This window comes from Natator depressus, chromosome 2 (assembly GCF_965152275.1).
Source record: "Natator depressus isolate rNatDep1 chromosome 2, rNatDep2.hap1, whole genome shotgun sequence".
NCBI lineage: Eukaryota > Metazoa > Chordata > Testudines > Cheloniidae > Natator > Natator depressus.
This window is the reverse complement of record NC_134235.1, coordinates 222,380,554-222,398,563: the sequence shown is the minus strand read 5'-3', so window position 1 is coordinate 222,398,563 and position 18,010 is coordinate 222,380,554. Positions and strand designations below refer to the sequence as shown.

The window sequence follows — 18,010 nt, the reverse complement described above, 5'->3', positions numbered from 1 at the left end:
TAATAGCACTCATTTCAGCTCCGTTAATCCTCCCAATATGGGGGGGGAGGAGAGGGGAGGGTGACTTGCAGGATGTTCCTGAAGTAGAAGGGGATGAGAGGGTGCCGGGAGGGGCAGGAGTGGGAATGGAGGAATGCAAGGAGCTCTGGGTGTGGCCAGTATACTAGGACAGCACAAGTAACAAAGAGTGTAACCCTCTAGCTGTATGTAACACTTTGACTGACATGTATCTAACTCACCAGCTAATTGTTTGTTTCATATGTTTAAATATAAAATTACCTTTAGGGAAATAATGGTTTGACTAGAGACCTCTACCACTGCCTAAAAGAAAGGCAACGCTGAAGATAATTAACAATTCCTAATTACCTGGACATTTGTTCCTCAAGTTTCTCATAAGGATTAAAAGAAATATTCCCTTAAAAGAAAAACATATGAAATTGTTGTTAAACACATAAAAATATACTAAAGCATGTTTTAATAACTTTGCTGTATGAACTCCTAATCCTTCAAGGTGCTGAGCAAATACTGAGAAGTGCAAAGTACCGTCGGCCTCCATTGACTTCAGTGGGAATTGAGGGTGTACAACAAGTTGTACAATTAGGTTTTCAGGCCAAAAGTGCAGGCTTGTACCTATAATGCAACAGTGGCAATTACAACATAAAGCTAAATTCTGCTGTCACTTACTCCAGAGTTACACAAGTCTAACTTAGATCAGAATTTTGCCTATAATATTCATTCTGGAATGTACACTGACTATTAGTCTTATTAATACATTGTATTTATATAGATCAAGTACCACCTTTAAATCACTTTACAAATGTAGGTCCACATGTTGCCATTAGATTTATGAGTGTAGAACCTTCAGTGTATGTGAGAGCATAGTGATGGTAGTTAAAGCCATTGTCTGATTTGTTAGGTGACAGTTTTTATTCAACTAATTATTATTAAGGATATGAAAGAAGTGTAGTTGCTAAAGCTCACTGGTGAGAAGCAAGTGATCTGAACCATTCTCTTGGCTTCATCACTGATTTGCTTGGTGACCTTAGCTGAACATGACTTTGCCTCACTTTCCCATTTCCAATAGGGGGATAATATTATTTCCAACTCCTACCTGTAAGAATGTTGTATAAGCCTTTATTAATTAACATATGTCAAGCACTTTGAGATGCTTAGTGCAATGAAAAGCAAAAAATATTACAATTATGATATAAATTAGTACTATTGCAGCCTTTATTATAATTATTAAATAAGCATTGCCAATGTGCTTACTTTGTTTAATTTATATCATCATGAATTGTGCATGCATACTTTACAGCATAAGATTCCAAATAAAAAAAAAAGACTGTTACAAAACTTGTTTTCCACAATAATTATTTAAAAGATGAAAAGCATCTGTTGAAGAAGAGATATAATGGTTTGAAGTTCTGACATATACACAAGAAATGTAAATCTTTTAATCTTTTCCCCGGTAACATGAAGCATTTCCTTTCTTTTTTGAGATATTGTATATGTATTTTGCCTGTTCTCTTTTCCATATACCTCATCTTGCAATTTCACATTCATCCACCTTTTTCTTCCCTCAACTCCACATTCAGTGTCACAGGACATTTCCATTTCTGTGACATTTCAAAAGTACCACCAGCTCTGTAGAAATCAGTATAACAGTTAATGTGTGCTTTTAGTATTTTAGGAAGACATGGAAACAAGGGACAAAATTAACCTCTGGCATATCTCCTCCGTAATAAAAGGGCCACAGATTAATTTGGTTCAGCCATTAGGAGCAAGCTGACTCCATTGGATTCATTACCTAGAGGATAAGCTGCCATTCCTTCCTGTTTTTATTGTAATGCAGACAATTATTCTCTCCATACAAGCCGTATTCTAATGTCACCAATTAAAAACGAGGACAGTTCTTACCTGAAGGTAGATTTTGTGGAACAACAAAACTATCTGTCATATCTCCAAAGATTATCATCATGACTGGGAGAGCTGCTCCATGAAGGATTGCAAGGGCAGAGCCTAGCACCATTAGTAATTTATCCAGCCAATCAGCGTACCGAAACTGAAAAGGGGAACACCTTCATGTGAAAATGGAAACACTTTCATAGCTGAAAAATTCTCTAATTTCATGCATTAAAAAGGTCTAACACAACATTAGGGATGCACAGTTAAGATAACAAAAAGTCAGAAAAGCTTAAGGCTTGTATACGCACATCTTTTATATCAACCCACTCTGATTAGAATTTAACTTGACAAAAATAATTTAAAGTTATAGAAATAAGCCATACTGATACAAGCATCTTTATATTTAGGGCCCTACCAAATTCAGTCCATTTTGGTCAATTTCACGATCATAGGATTTTAAAAACCATAAATTTAATGATTTCAGCTATTTAAATCTGAAATTTCACAGTGTTGTAATTGTAGGGGTCCTGACCCAAAAAGCAACTCTGTGTGTGTGTGGGGGGGGGGGGGTTTGCAAGGTTATTGTAGGTGGGGTTGTGGTACTGTTACTCTTACTAGTGGGATTTTGTGCAGCTAGAATAATACTGAATAATATTAAGTATTATTTACTGCACAAAATATTTCCTATTTAGAATAGCGTGGTTCTTGATACAGAGACAATTTTGTCCTTAAACTCCCACTGAAATAAACAGAAGTTAGACCTGGAGGACAAAATTTGGCCAGCATTTTGCAATATAAAAGAAAAACATTCTCTCTAGGTATCTGAGCTCTCAGTGTAATTTAGCTACCTTGTTAAAAATAATTAATTAAAAATTATACTGAATAGAGGAGCTGACAAGAACCCACAAAAATCAGCAAATCCTGAGTGAAGGGTATAAGAGTCCTTTTATCTAAAAGCCAAAAATTAGAGATAATCTTACTTCATCTTTCGTTTTTAATTTAATCACAAAATGCCTAGATATTGCAACTCATACAAAGTAGAGGGGAGATAATAGAAAAGTTTGTAGTTGCTTGAGGATGCTCATAAGCAATAACTCTGTGGACTTTCCTATGAATCTCTATTATTGTTCATGGATGCCAACATTTGTTACCCTATTAGAGTCTAAACAGTAGTAATTAACATACCACATGCACAAAGCATATCTAATATACCTAAGCACAAAAGAATGAGTTAAAAGCAAAGATTTCATCCTGGCTGGAGACACTAGTATAAAAATCTCTGTCATTAAGGGGTTGTCTACACTTATGCCAGGTGTATACTAGAAAAAGTTTGCTGGTATAACTATACTGGCAAACCCTCCTATTGTACACACAGCTTATATTGCCAAAAAAGTGCTTTTGTGGGTATTGGTTATACTAGTTTTCCAAATGAAATAAGCTATAGCAACAAAGGCACTTGAATGCCAGTATAACTGCATCTACCAGTACAACTTTTACTGATCTAGAAATATCACAAAGATCACACCCCTAACTGACATTACCATACCAGTAAAAGTCTGTAGTGTAGGCCTGTCCTCAAAGGTTTTGCCACTTTAACTATACTGGTATAGTTACAGCAACAAAAACAAAAACAAAGAAAACAACCCCATAGTATGAACACAGTTATACTGGCATTAAAACACTTTCACTGATATAGCTTATTCTAGTTCAGGTACCAAAATAAGCTATTCTAGTATAAGGCACCTTTATAATGGTAAAACTGCATCTACACTAATGTTTTTACTGATATAACTTTGTTGGTAAAGTATAATACCCCTAATTGACATAGTAATGCAGGTAAAACTTTTCAGGCCAGGTCTACACTACAAACTTTTGTCAGCATAGCTATGTTGGTCAGTGTCATAGGTGCCGGAACTAGGGGTGCTGCCGCATCCCCTGGCTTGAAGTGATTTCCATTATATACAGGGTTTACAGTTTGGTTCAGTAGCTCTCAGCACCCCCTATACAAATTGTTCCAGTACCCTTGGTCAGGGTGTGAAGAGGTGTGGTCCCTGACTAACACTGTTCTGCCAGCAAAATTCCCTAGGTAGATGCAGTTATACCGGTAAAATTGCACTTTTGCCAGTACAGCTTACTTTACTTGTGGGGAAGGGATGTGTGCGTAATAAGCTATACAGGCAAAAGCACAGTTTGGCCGATATAAACTGCGTCCACACAGGTATACCAGAAATGTAGATCAGTCCTTATCAGTAAGACTTGAGACATTAAAAACTATGTTTAAACTATATCATTAAACTTGAATATATACGTAGCATATATCTTACCATTGTTAATGGGCTGACCACATTAGGTTTCTTTGGCTGCTTCTTGTCCTCATTGCTGAATTTGAATGATTGTTTTAATGCATTGTAAAAGAGAAAATATTTAACTGCAACTCTAACATTTAAAGTTGTAATACAGTTAAATCTAAACAAAATTAAACAAGAATGTAAGAGACATAAGAACATAAAATGAAGATGATTTGCAGATTATTCTTAGTTTATTTCTGTAAACATTGTCTGCAAGGTGTTTAAGAAACTGAGGCCAACTATATTAAAGAACATTAACATGGTACTTCTCCAAAAGTTCATTTGAAAGGAAATTAACATTTTTGGTCAATCTGCTAGATTTCAGACACTCACTAATAGTAGCTCTTGGTAATCTTTTGAAATAGATTGGCTAGTCTATGTATCTTGATTTCTTACTGAATCCCTACTTTTGGCAAACATGCAGATTATGGTCTCTCCAAGCTCACCCAAAGGTGAGAGTATGGTAGAGATCAAAAAAGAGTTTAGGACCCAGTCTGCAAACTGGGCCATACAGAAGAATCTTTATGCCTATGTGGAGCCCCATTCACTTCAGTATGACTCTGTTGGTGTAAGGGTCCTCCTGCATAGATTAGCTTGCAGGATTTGAGGCCTGGTTTCCAAGAAAGCAAGGTGTTGAGTAGAATCTGTTACCAAGGAAAGGAGAAGACTATAGCAGGAAAAAATTAAAAGTTGGAGGGGCAAAGCGTAACCTGTTGTGATGGTCCCATATTTAGTACAACCTAATGGAAAAGTATACTGACACAAACACAGAAAAAACATTCACAGTTTGCAGGGAAGTTTCCCTCTCACGGTCTCTTCCAGTACTAGACTTCTATGATTCTAACTTATCTGGAGTTATTTCACTTTTAACATTATTGCAACACAATCTGGTGTCCAAGGGGTATTATAAAGTCATTCACTCCAGAAACACCAGCTGTAGTTACTTTATGCAATAAAGTGAGAAATCCACACTTAGTCCCAATCATGCAATCAGATCTGTGCAAGCTGTGCTGACACAGTGGCAAAACACCAAAAGCTGCCACAGCTTTGTCTACAGTAGCACTCCCACTGGTGCATCATAGCACTATCAGGAAATTTTTTTCTAAAATTCCTTAGTGTAGATAAGGTTATTACAATATTATGACTGTATCACGTCATCATTATAACCCTGAGTCTCAGTAGCAAGGTCCATATCCAAAATAAATAGTTGCAGCTTTCTGGCCAGATGTAAATAAAAGAAAGATGATCATACTTCTGCAAGTGCTGTTAGCTGCATTGCACACCACGCAGTAACCACAGCCTATGAACTCCACCCAACAGGTGGTAGGCATGTTCCTCAATTAAAGCCTCACCATATCTTCCCTCTAATAAATACTTCTAAAAATTAGAAAAATGTATATAGCCATTGAGCACTGAGATCTAAGTAATATCTAGTTGAAAATATGACAAATAGTTCCAGCATTTTACAGCTTTGTGTTAGTTTGTCTTTTCCCGAGGGCTGGTCTAAACCAAAAAGTTAGGTTGGCTTAGCTACATCACTCAGGGTTATGAAAAGTTTCACATCCTGTACAATATAATTAAGCTGACCTAAGCCCCTATACACCAGTAGGTAGACAGAAGAATTCTTCCATTGACCTAGCTGCCTCCTCTTGGAGTGGTGGATTTACTATATTACTGTTGCTGTAGTAAGTGTCTAAATTGCATCACGTTCCAATACAGATTAAACTGAGGATGTTAGTAGATGTTGCCTTCTTTGCAACAGTAAACAGAATATAAAGTAATCTATTGTTGTATGCAGTGTAGTTGTAGCCGTGTAGGCCCCAGATATTAGAAAGAAGGTGGATGAGGTACCTTTCCCACACCTGAAGAAGGGCTCTCTGTGGCTCGAAAGCTTCTCTCCCACCAGCAGAAGTTGGTCCAATAAAAGATATTACTCTCATCCACCTTGTCTCTATAAGATCATCCATCAAGGACAAAATTGGTGGGGGGGGGGGGGGTGTCGAATTTTAGCTGACAATGTTTTCACAATAAACTAGTATCCTCATACCTTGTGGCTACCATAAAATCAGAATTGTGACAGTTTTTTCTCTCAGTGTTATTGACTTGTTAGAATGTATCACTCAATAAGTACTAATGCTAATGAATGACTGGATACCCATTTTCAGAACTCAAGGAGAGCAACAAAGTACTATAAACTTTTAGGGGCTATCTTCATCCAATGTAGTCAGGAAATGTGCTTCCTTAGTGTGAAATAGGAGGAAGATGAATTCCAGTGATATGATTCTCTTTGTATGGTCAGTGATCCATTCTGGAATCCTCCACCAAAGAAGCCAAGGAAAGGCCCATACCTCTAGAGATTTTGCTGAAAAAAAATCCCCACACTTTGCAGCTAAATGAGTCTAAGAGGCTTTAGATGTTATGACAGCAAAGGCAGAAAGTCAAAGTATTTCATGGATTTTGCGGGAGAGCTATAGGCTCAGGGATGCCCAGGAAGCTCCAGATGAAAGATCAAATATTGCTGATTTTTTTTCCCTCTAACATTGGCAGTGGTGATCCTTTGTGTTTGCAAAGTAACAGTTGCACATACCCATATCAGGCTCACCTGTGACAAAGCACTTCTCTCCAGCTTGTGCCCTGAAACCTCCCGATTCTCAGAATCTCCCTTCAGGCTGTACTCAACCCTCCACCTCTAACATATTTATGAGGATTCATGTCTTCTGGTGATCCTGTTACATGGCATGGGAAGCCATGAGTTGAGGCACTGTGCAATTTTCTAAATAGGGATGGGGACAGAACTCACAGAATCCATTTCTGCCACAGTTCACTACTATACGAGGTAGATGGATGAAGTAGTAGGAATGGTGTTCAGGGTGTATAAAACTGTCCTTGACCCTTGGGTACATTACCAGTGTGGGTTTATCCATTGCTGTAGTAAATCCATGCCCTTGAAAGGCAGTAGCTAGTTTGAGAGAAGAATTCTTCTGTCAACCTAGCAGTGTCTACGCTGCGGCTTAGGTTGCTTAACTGTGTCTCTCAGGGGTGTGAATTTTTCACACCTTTTAGCAACATAGCTAGGTCGACCTAAGTTTAAGGAGTAGACGAGGCCTTAGTCACCCCTACTAAAAAAACATAATTCCTACTTAACTTTCGGACACATGTGCTTTAGCTGTCCATTATCTATTCCAGCTTCAGTTCTAGCACTATTTTAGATATGCCTTTTAATGAAGTATAGTGGATACAACTGCCACTCCCCTCTCTACGGGAAAGAACAAGGAGCAAGATGAAAGAATTTTCTGTCTCTATCCCATTGCCCCAGTGAAAGGCTCAGTCAGTGTTGCTGGCCGAAGTCTGCTAGTTAGACTTTCTTTGACCTGATGAATTCAATAGGAGCCAAATAATCTGGCAGATATTTTATTTATATTTGAAAAATAATAGATTTCAAAAGAATTTTGTACATGGGAAAAGTATGTAATTTATGTAAAATGTATTTCAAGGTAAAATCTGATCCTAAATATTTAAAAATGCTAACAATATTTTAAAATAGACTAAAATATTTACCATTTGCTTTTGGATTCACAGTCCTGGTCTGGTACAGCAGCATTACCAGCTCTTCCATTCACATCAGACGTTCTTTCGTTTTCAGTCCCCATTTTAATCTCTTTAGGAAATGAAGCATCACAGAAAAATGTAGTTATGAGTCAGTACATAACTGAGAGTATACAGCTATTAAGCTGAGGACAAATATGTTGATGACATTTTATTTGAAACTGGCATCATATTCTGCCTTCAGTTTTTAAGCTTCTTTTCTCTTCAGAACCCATGTTAATCTATTTAGGAAATGTAGCATCTCAGAAAATTTAATTATAAGATAGCATTTAACTGAGAGAACATACAGCTATTAAGTTCAGGATAAATGAATGACATTTTCATTTGTCATTTTGTTTAAAACCAGGATCATATTCGGTCTTCAGTTTTTCAGAAGAACTCCCCATGGAAATCAATATATTTGCTTATGTGTATATACACATGCATTTGTATCTGCATGATCCTTCTGAGTCTATCATTTTATGTAATTTATCATAGTTATAAAACAAACAGCAATACAATGTGTTTATTTAAAGGAGCCTGCAGTTACTTTGGATTTTTTCTTTTACATGTCATTGAATTTTGTTAAATATCTCTGGTATAAAAATAAATGTACTGACTTACCATGAGAATTGTTCATAGTTACGCTTTCTTCTCCTTTTCTGGAAGGCTATAAAGCAATTGACGGGTCTACTGTGGTTAGGGACATGTGATACGGCTGGACTTTACTCATCCTCTATTAAACTGTAATGAAAAAGCTTTCAATAGCTGATGTTTGCCAGCTTTTGCCACTCCCTTTGGACCTTGCCTAGCCCCATGAGGTTAATGTGTGTGTGCTCTTAACTCCGCCCTCCCAAAGGAGGAGGTTTAACAAAGTCTTGACTGAACTACTGGGTTACTGTCACTCATGTAAACAGCTCCGAAAAGTCCCCTAATATCCCAACCCAAGGAAAATCCTTGCTATTTACTGAGGACTTTATAAGCCTGTTAATTCTCAGGATTGCTTCCCCACCGTATTAGGGATCGTGCAGAATAGCACTGCTCCAAGAGATGTTCCAGGAGAAATTCCTCCTTAGTGGGAGTGAACCCACTATAACAGCCCAAATCATGGTAGGTAGGAGAGACAGGATTAGTGCCCTACCTCATCCCTGCCCCCATTAGGGTGTTATACACCAGAACGAACAGTTCTTTTGCACCAAGGAGCGTATCCTCCCTTGCCCAAGTACTTACACAACAGCAGAGCATGGTCTGGTCCAAATGAGCAAGTCTAGCAGAGATACTTTGGGACACTGGATCACACAGCTAAATCACATAATCTAGTTTAATTCAGGATATAGTCTCCTCCAATTTGCTCATCCTGAAGCCTAGTATGAATAATCTGGATAATCATAACATCCTGGTGGCTTTCATTTCAGGGTTTGATTTGTTACTTCAACAGCTGAGAAAGAAAACAAAAGGAAATTAGCTGTTGCTACCAGCTAATCAAACATGCACAAACCTCTTAGGACGGGGTCTCCAAACTTTATGAGATGAGGGCCATATTAGATTTTTGAAGGGGCTTCACGGGCCGAAGTGACTGAAAAAAATTAAATATATGCAAAATCGTTAAAAAAAGAAATATTTTAGGATTAGTGAAAAGTATGGTACTGATATTTTTCTGACAAAATTGCATTTAGCTGTGGTTCAAAGTTAGTGTTCCCTATCATCAAAACTGATTGTATATGTTCATCAGACGAGGTCGATCTGTAGTTGGATTTCACATATTTCATCATCGAAAAATGTTTTTTCACACACATAAGTAGTGCCAAACACTGACATTAATCCACAGACAAAGTTTTTTACATGAGCATATTGATCACTTGGCAGGCATTTATAGAACTCTACCAGATTTCCTTCCTTATATTTGTCCTTCAACAAGTAATTGGATTGCAGGTCAATCACTTCTATTTGAAGTTCAGGTGGCAGTTTTTCGAGATGTCAATCAAATGGGTTTTGGAAGATCTGTATTCCTCCTGCATTCACATGAAGGTCAGAGAAACGCTCCTGGAACTGTAGTTTCAGATCAGAAATGATTTCTTGTGCAAACCTAGTTGGGAATCGTGATTCAGTTTCTTGGTTGAACTTTTCACAACATGTAAAATGAGCAAAGCAGTCCCTCATCAGCTGGAACTCTAAAAGAACTAGTTTTTGCCTGAACGCTTTCACCTGGCTGTACATGTCACAGGTAAGCCCATTTTCCCCTTGTAGTCTAAGATTGAAATCATTCATGTGCTTGGTCAAGTCTTTGAAAAAAAACTAATTTCCAAAGTCATTCATTGTTTGTGAGTAAAGTTAGAGATCTTTTTTTTTTTTTATTTAAGAACATTTCAATTTCAGTTCTAAGCTCGAAAAATCACAACAAAACCTTTCCACAACTAAGACATCGAACTGAAGTGTGGTAGGACAAATAGTGATATTCTGATTCTATTTCCACCAGAAATGCTTGGAACTGAAGATGGTTAAGTCCATGTGAGTGAATGAAATTCATGGTTGAAACTATGGGTTCCATAACACATGACAAATCCAAATATTTCCCACACAATGCTTGCTGATGAAGAATGCAATGAAGAATCATAGACTTGGGACAGCCCGCACTTTCACAAGCTTTGTAAATTTGTCCAACGAAACCTTTTTTTGAACCACACACACATGTCTACCTCCATCGGCTGTAACACAGTTCAGTTGTTTCCACTGCAGGTTGTATTGAGAAAGTGACTTTTCAACTTCCTTGAAAAACCTCTTCACCTGTGGTTGTTCCCCACTATGCACAGAAGCTAGTTCTTCCGTAACTTCAAAATTACTGCTGACCCTGCGAATAAACAACAGCAGCTGCGAAGTATCGGAAATATCAGTTGACTCGTCAAGAGTGAGGGAAAACCACTCACTTCATAGCCTTTTCATTCAGCTGGAAAATTATTTACTGCCAATGTCTCGATTCTGCGAGCAACTATGTTTGCCGAAAGACTAATTGTCTTAAATAAATCTACTTTTTCTGGGCATATTTCTTCGGCTGCTTGAATCACACATATTTTAACTAGCTCGCCATCAGTAAATAGTTTTCCTCGTTTTGCTAATAGGTGTGCCACGCAGAAGCTGGCTCTTATTGCAGCTTTGTTCTCAGTTTTCTTCTTCTTAAATATAAATTGTTGTGATGATAAGCCATGTTTCATGGATTCTAATTTATCTGTAGCTTTCCCGTAAATTGAGAGTAGTTCAACAAGTGCTTGGTTTCATAATGTCTATGAATGTTGTATTTTTAGCCCTGCAATAGTTTTGTTACATATTAAACACAATGCTTTACTACCTGATTCGACAACGAAATAGCCCACACTCCATTGTTCTTTAAACACACGACATTCAGAATTAACCTCTCTCTTCTGTCCTTTTCCCGACATAATTGCCCCAATAGCAACGGACTTAAACACAACGAATATAAGTTTGTCACTAGTCTGACACACGCTAAGACAAAAACCGAGGGAAACAACGGCTCATCACACATCCGCTTCCTTCCTGCTAGTAAACTACCCACTGTGTGCTCATCGGCTCTGCGACCCTGGCAGGAATGCAGTGATGTCATGAAGTTCCGCCGCCGCTCTGGGGTTTCCGCTACTGGCCCTTGGCTAACCAGGGTTCTGCCACTGGCCTTACCCAGAGCCCGCTGCTAGACTGGGTGAAGGAACCCAGGCTGGCAGCGGGCTGAGACCCCAGCTGGCAGGAGCCCATGGCGGGAACCCCAGAGCGGCGGCAGGCAGGCTGAGCTGCTCAGCCCGCCGCTGCTCTGGGATTCCTGCCACGGGGTCCTGCCAGCCGGTGTCCCACCGCCCACTGCAATGTTGGCTGGGGGGACCGGACAAATCGAAGCCACGGGTTGTAGTTTGGAGACCCCTGTCTTAGGGCACCAAAAATCCAATCCTGTTCTTAAAAAAGGTAAACCCTTTTTTGTTTTAAAAAAAGGAAGGAAAATACATCTGGAACTCAGGCTTTTGCTATATTTTAAAAGAGCAATTCCAAAAAATTAAGCACCCAAAATAACTTTCTTGGGAGGTCATCTCAAAGGTTACAAGCAAACAAAAGCATCTGGGGTTAGCACAGTGAAGTCCACGAGCCTTAAAAAAAACAAACAGAAATAAATCTAATTGTGTCTTTCTAAATATTCCTAATTTACTTACATATTTGGGTTGTTAAAAGTAGTTCTAGATATGATCTGATGATTTTCATATCTGGTTCAAACTTTACACAGCATTCCTGTTGCCCATCTCTTCAGCCCAGAGAAAACAGACAAAGGGAAAGTTTCTTTCCCAATTTTAAAATTTCTAGCCTTCCCATTGGCTCTTTTGGTCAGGTGCCCACTTTTTTCCCCCCCTTTACCTTGGGGACTTTTTAACCTTTTACAGGTAAAGCAAGTAGAAAACAGCTACCAAGAGGGATTTTACAGCTAACTGGCTGGATGGGTGTCCATTAAAGGGAGCTATCCCCCCACCCCATACACACACTTTATTTATCACAAGCCCAAAAACCTGCAACCCACAACTCAACAAAATGTAAAGCCATTTTTAAAAAAACAAGCCCAATTCTGCTTATTATATGCTGGCTTTTTATACCTGCCACCCATTCTCCCAAGCCTCTTTAGCCATCATCAGGCCCAAACAAGATCTCTAGTTTTCTCCAGGGTCACACTGTGTTCACAGGCTCCTGCTTGGCTTCCTTGCCTCTCCCTTACTCTCTGTTCTTAGCTGTCCTCAGTTTCTGTGTGATCTCTCTTCCCACTCTCATATTTCTACACAAAACATTACTCAGCCAAAAAGCTCCTGAGCAGGTTTACACATACCTGTTATCTTTTGGACTTATGTTTACAGGTATATTAATTGAAGAATAAGTTCACACCTCTCTCAATGGGGTTTAAACTCAACCATAACAACGTTTCAACGGTATTTATCCTCACAACAGCTCTGAGAGATACAGACATGCTATTATCCCCATTTTGCAGATGGGGAACTGAGGTACAAAGAGGCTGTGACTTTCCTAAAGTCACACAGGAAGCCTGTGATGGAGCAGGGAGTCGAACTGAGCTCTCCCAATACCCACGTTACTAATACCCAATACCTAACCACGGGGTCACCCTTCCTCTGCTTTGAAATAACTGTGTTCAGCAAAGGTGTTCTGGACTAATAAGCACATACTAGAAGTAGGAATTGCCTTCATCAGTTGCTAGCCCAATTTTCTCTCCAGCTTTTTGTACTCTCTGCCATGCTGCTCCTGATGCACGGGAGGAGCTCCCTGTTAAAATTCACAAAAATCCATGACATTATCCTTCTTTGAATTCACCTGTGCCATGATAACTACAAATTATGTGACAAAGGATAGACAGTTGGTGTGCTCTGCCTGCTTTTTATTGTACTAAACATGATCATTTCCCTTTCATAGAGTTTAGGCCAGAAAGTACCATTAGATCTAGTCTGACCAGTACATCCCAGTCCATTACATTTCACCCAGTTACCCCTATAGTAAGCCCAATGACTACTAAACTCTGCCACAGACAGAGAAGAGACCAAAGTACCACCCATGACTTGCAATAGCAGAGAATTGGATAGTGAGAAATGCCTAAATGATCCTAACAAGTGAACCACACCCCATGCTACAGAGCAAAGCGAACCCCTCCCTTCCCAACCCCAAACATGGCAATCAGTATGACCTTGCGTGTGAGAGAAAAACATACTATCAAGGCATCTAGAAAGAACACTGATCCTTCCCAGTCCCTGTCCCATTTGCAGCTGTGGCCAATTTCTGATCTTTCAGAGGAAAGGATGAACAAAGTACTTCAAGCCAATTGTGCGTGAGGAGGAAAAATATCCTTCCTGATCCCTACAGGTGACTAACTGAAGACTTGAAGGATGAGAATTGATTATATCATTATCTTAATGCAGAACTGCAAGTGTTATGAGCAGGTTGAGGGCAATGCAGGCAATCCTCTTCTTCCTGTGGTATTTGTAGGAAGGGGATGAACAGCAGGACTCAGATTCCAAGGCCAGAAGGAATCACTATGACCATCTGCTCCCGCTCACTCCCCATACACACAGGCCATAGAATTTCTCCCAGAGGCTTGATTAAAGCAGTGGTTCTCAACAAGGGGTACATGTACCCTGGGGGTACATCAACTCATCTAGATATTTGTCTAGTTTTACAACAGGCTACATAAAAACCACTAACAAAGTCTGTAGAAACTACAATTTCATACGGACAAAATGAGAAAGTAAGCAATTTTTCAATAATAGTGTGTTGTGACACTTATATTTTTATATCTATTTTGTAAGTGAGGTGAAACTTGAGGTACACAAGACAAATCAGATTCCCGAAAGGGGTAAAGGAGTCTGGAAAAGTTGAGAACCACTGGATTAAAGCATATCTTTTAAAAAGCTACCAAGATATCACTGTTCCCTTTTCTCCTTCCCTAATCTCGTGTTTGTAGCCATATGTTATTTTGGTAATATACTAAAACTATAACCTCTTTGGAGGAGGACTGTCTGTTATCACATGTGTGTAGAGAGCCTAGCACAATAAAGACCCAATCACTGATTAGGGCCCCTAGGCATTAGCTCATTACAAATAATATTAAATAACACAAATAATTATGGAAATAAATTGGAATTCTTAGATACTAATATTATTTATATCCAGTAGTACAGTGAATCTGCATAGTTCTAAGGAATGGGTAAAATTTGCCAAACATTAAGCAAGAATCCTTGTCGTGGAAAGAGTTATGCCAGTATCCTACATGAGTTTCCAGGTGACAACTACTCTTTTGTTTATATTGGCAAGCGATGGGACACTTTCATTCGAGATTTATCAGCTATAAAGTATTAATTACAGAGGTTTCAAAATTAATCCTAAAAACTCATTCCAGGCTGAAAATTAACGTACACATGTTAAGCCCACAGAAAGTTTTCTTCAGCAAAATGTATCAATGTAATGTGAGTGAGTTTTTAAAAATACGTTATGGTTCCACTGGATTTATGTAAGCAATTACAACACTTAAATCTTAACCTGCCAGGTGACTATGAATGCATGTGACCTTTAAACAAGTGAATTTACATGCACCTGGGAGAAGGGGATGGGAAACGAGAACGAATGAACTGATATGATCCGTCCTCTGTGTCGGAGATCAATTCACTTACAAACTTGTCATTAGATTCTTATAAGAAGGCAAATTATTTAGAAGACATGATATCATGTTATCGGTCCTCAGGTACATTTCTGTGTTTAAAGTGTAAAAAACCCAAATCTTTAAAATATTTTGAAATATAAAGCCTCTGACCAGAGTGAAAATTAATTTAGACCAATCATTTTTTCTTAAAACAAATTAAAAACCAATATATAACTACAATCCTACAGAAAGTCATAGTTTTGGATTGTATATAGGCCCCATTCTAGCCTGAAGTCAGTGGGACTACTTACATACTTAAAATGATGTGCTTAAGTTTTTGCTGCATAGGATTTTAAAGCTAGATCCAAATCCCACTGAAGTAAATGAGAGACTTTCCATTGACTTCAATGGGAATAGGATCAGACCTTAAGATTGGGATGGCTTCTACACATTCAGCTCATTTCTAAAAGATGAATCTTATGATTTACAGTTGCCTTAAAATTCCTAGAATTAATTTGTTCATACATGGAAAATATGGATTTGCTTCAAATTTTAGATAATCTGCTTAATCCAGACTGTCTGGATTAAAAGAGTTTAAAGTTTCTCACAGCATTCCATTATTTTGTTGTAATACTTTCTCATTCCTTTAATAATAAATAATAATAATAATAATAATACTAAATTAGTGAAATACAATAAAACTATCAGAATATCAATTAGAATAGCAGTTTCTACTAACTGCTTTGAATAGCATAGCCATAAAGAAAACTGAAGACCAAAACTCCATTCTAAATACATTTGATTGAGCCTAGTAGTGGAGACTGAACCATTTAAACTTAGGTATTTGATATAGAACTTTGGCACAACAGGACATTTTATGTTGTAGCTCTGCAGAAGGCTAAGAATGAGTTATTTTCTTTCACCACAGTAGATTTGCTTCAAATTTTAGATAGTCTGCTTAATCCAGACTGTCTCTTCATCTTCTCTACTAGAGTTTCAGATGGTAATACTCACTGGAAATATTGAGAGACTTTTGTCTCACAGCTTCTGCTTTGGATCCATGTCCTTCCTAGCTGGTACAGGCCAGTGAGGAAGTACTGGGTCCTTTGCTGGAGGACATTGTCAAAGCCTCTCAGAGCAGGAGGGCTGACTATTGCTTTGAAGTAAGAATTATTGCTGCCTTTGCCTCCTGACTCAGACCCTGAAACCTAATTTGGACTTTGACCCTTGGTATTGACCCTGGCTTGGAACCTGACTATGCACTCCTCTGCTACTCACAGCCTCAGGTTTGACCCTGCTCTGACCCTTAGTCCCAACTGCCCTTGTTGGTATCCTGACAATCTAAAGGGAATTCTCAGCTGGCCAGAATATGTCCACTTTGTGCTGTCTCAATACAATACTATATACTTAATATCAACCACAAGATATCAGCCTGATCCAGGAATCACTGGGTGAAATTTTATGCCCTATGTAATGCAGAAAGTCAAATTAGATGGTATTAATGGTCCGTACCAGCCTTAAAAATCTTAGCTTCCAGCCTATGAAGGGTGAACAAGAGTAAAAAGTTGAAAAATTGTCATTAAATATGACTCTGAATAAACATTTCTTCAAAAAAAAAAAAAACTATTTTTGCATAGTCACTATTTAGAGTAGGACTGTACTTTAAATTAGATTCTTAATACTGTTGTAATGTAGGAATTAAAAAAAAGTTTAATTGTAAGTGCACTTCTCTTATTTTTACTAGAGTTTCTTTAAATGTTCATCCAATAAGTACTAAAAAGTTCTGTCATCCTAGAATATATGGGGACATACTTAAGTGATTTACATCTTTCTAGGATTTAAAACAGGAAAACCAGCAGGTACTGTTCATAGAAATGTAGTATGTACCATGTTTGTAGGCATTTCTCTAAAACTCTGAAAAGATCTCTCAAACATTTATTATTTTTATGGTAACTTTTTCATAAAATGTATGTTAGAAAAACACTAATGAAAGTGATTTTTTAAAGTACAAATTGGAAGCTATTCTCATTAAATCAGAAGGAAGAATAAATTTTATTTTCAGGTGAACAAACTAAAATCTATTTTTTTCTGGAGAAATGACGTCAGGTTACATAGTAATGTTTATCTTTTTGTGCATTGTTTCTGTAGTTAATTAAAAAATGAACTTCTATGAACTCAATTCATTTTGTAAGAAGTTTATGATGGTACTAAAATAATATGGTACATACATCAAACTTTGACCTTGACGATAATAAAAATATTCAGACTGTCTTCTCTCTTTACCACATATGGTATAACAGTAATTCTCTGACTAACATTTATAGTTTACAAAAGAAGTCCAATGGTGTATAAAAGTCAGCTGCTCAGCTTCCACCTACTAACGCTAAGTTTCAAACTTAGATTTCTTTTATTATAGCTTACAAGGCACTGACTCATTTGATATCTTAGGGGAATTCTTATTCCACTTAAGAAGTTAGGGTCTGACCTAAATCTGATGGCAATCAACAGGAGGCTTTACAATGATTTTGATGGGCATTGGATTTTAGGTCCTTATTCACTTGTGTGGAAATCTATTTTCCCAGCTACCTAATTTTATTATAAATCAAGGTGTTATTGTAATCCACACACTTCCTGGCACTAAGTGGCACTAAGATCACGAAGGCAGAGAGATAAAAATGAGTCTGCTCTATAGCCTTAGCTAACAGCAAGTTGGCTTTTAGTTCATGTGGTAGAGGCTCATGCACTAAGCTCCAGAGGTCTCCGGTTCAATCCCACCCACCGACCTCAAGTGTTAGATTATCACAATTGCCAACATCAACTCATTATCAGAACTATTTTGCAAAAAAGAAATCTGATGGACTGGAACTTAACTTGCAAGCAAATAAATCTTAAATAAAAAGATTCATTTCAAAATTATACAAATGTTTTTAAGTACAAAAATAGGAATTTCAGGTACTCTTTTTCCCTCACACACTATATATAAAAAGAAAAA

The 18,010-nt window shown here is 37.9% G+C and overlaps 1 protein-coding gene across 2 annotated transcripts in view; it reads right to left on the bottom strand.

The window, feature by feature from the left end:
- The window catches only part of ABCB1 (ATP binding cassette subfamily B member 1), a 65,727-nt gene extending 57,137 nt beyond the window's left edge, over positions 1 to 8,590 (bottom strand). The window contains exons 1-5 of one of the 2 annotated variants that reach the window (XM_074945983.1): positions 8,463 to 8,590; positions 7,812 to 7,911; positions 4,230 to 4,284; positions 1,918 to 2,062; positions 367 to 415 (exon numbers count right to left, since the gene is read on the bottom strand). In XM_074945983.1, coding sequence (XP_074802084.1) covers positions 367 to 415; positions 1,918 to 2,062; positions 4,230 to 4,284; positions 7,812 to 7,911; positions 8,463 to 8,478 — 365 coding nt within the window. In that variant the 5' untranslated portion in view covers positions 8,479 to 8,590. Of the gene's footprint in view, positions 1 to 366; positions 416 to 1,917; positions 2,063 to 4,229; positions 4,285 to 7,811; positions 7,912 to 8,462 lie in introns of those variants that run through there. The other variant, XM_074945984.1, reaches the window with a different exon arrangement.
- Between the last annotated feature and the right edge of the window lie 9,420 nt (positions 8,591 to 18,010).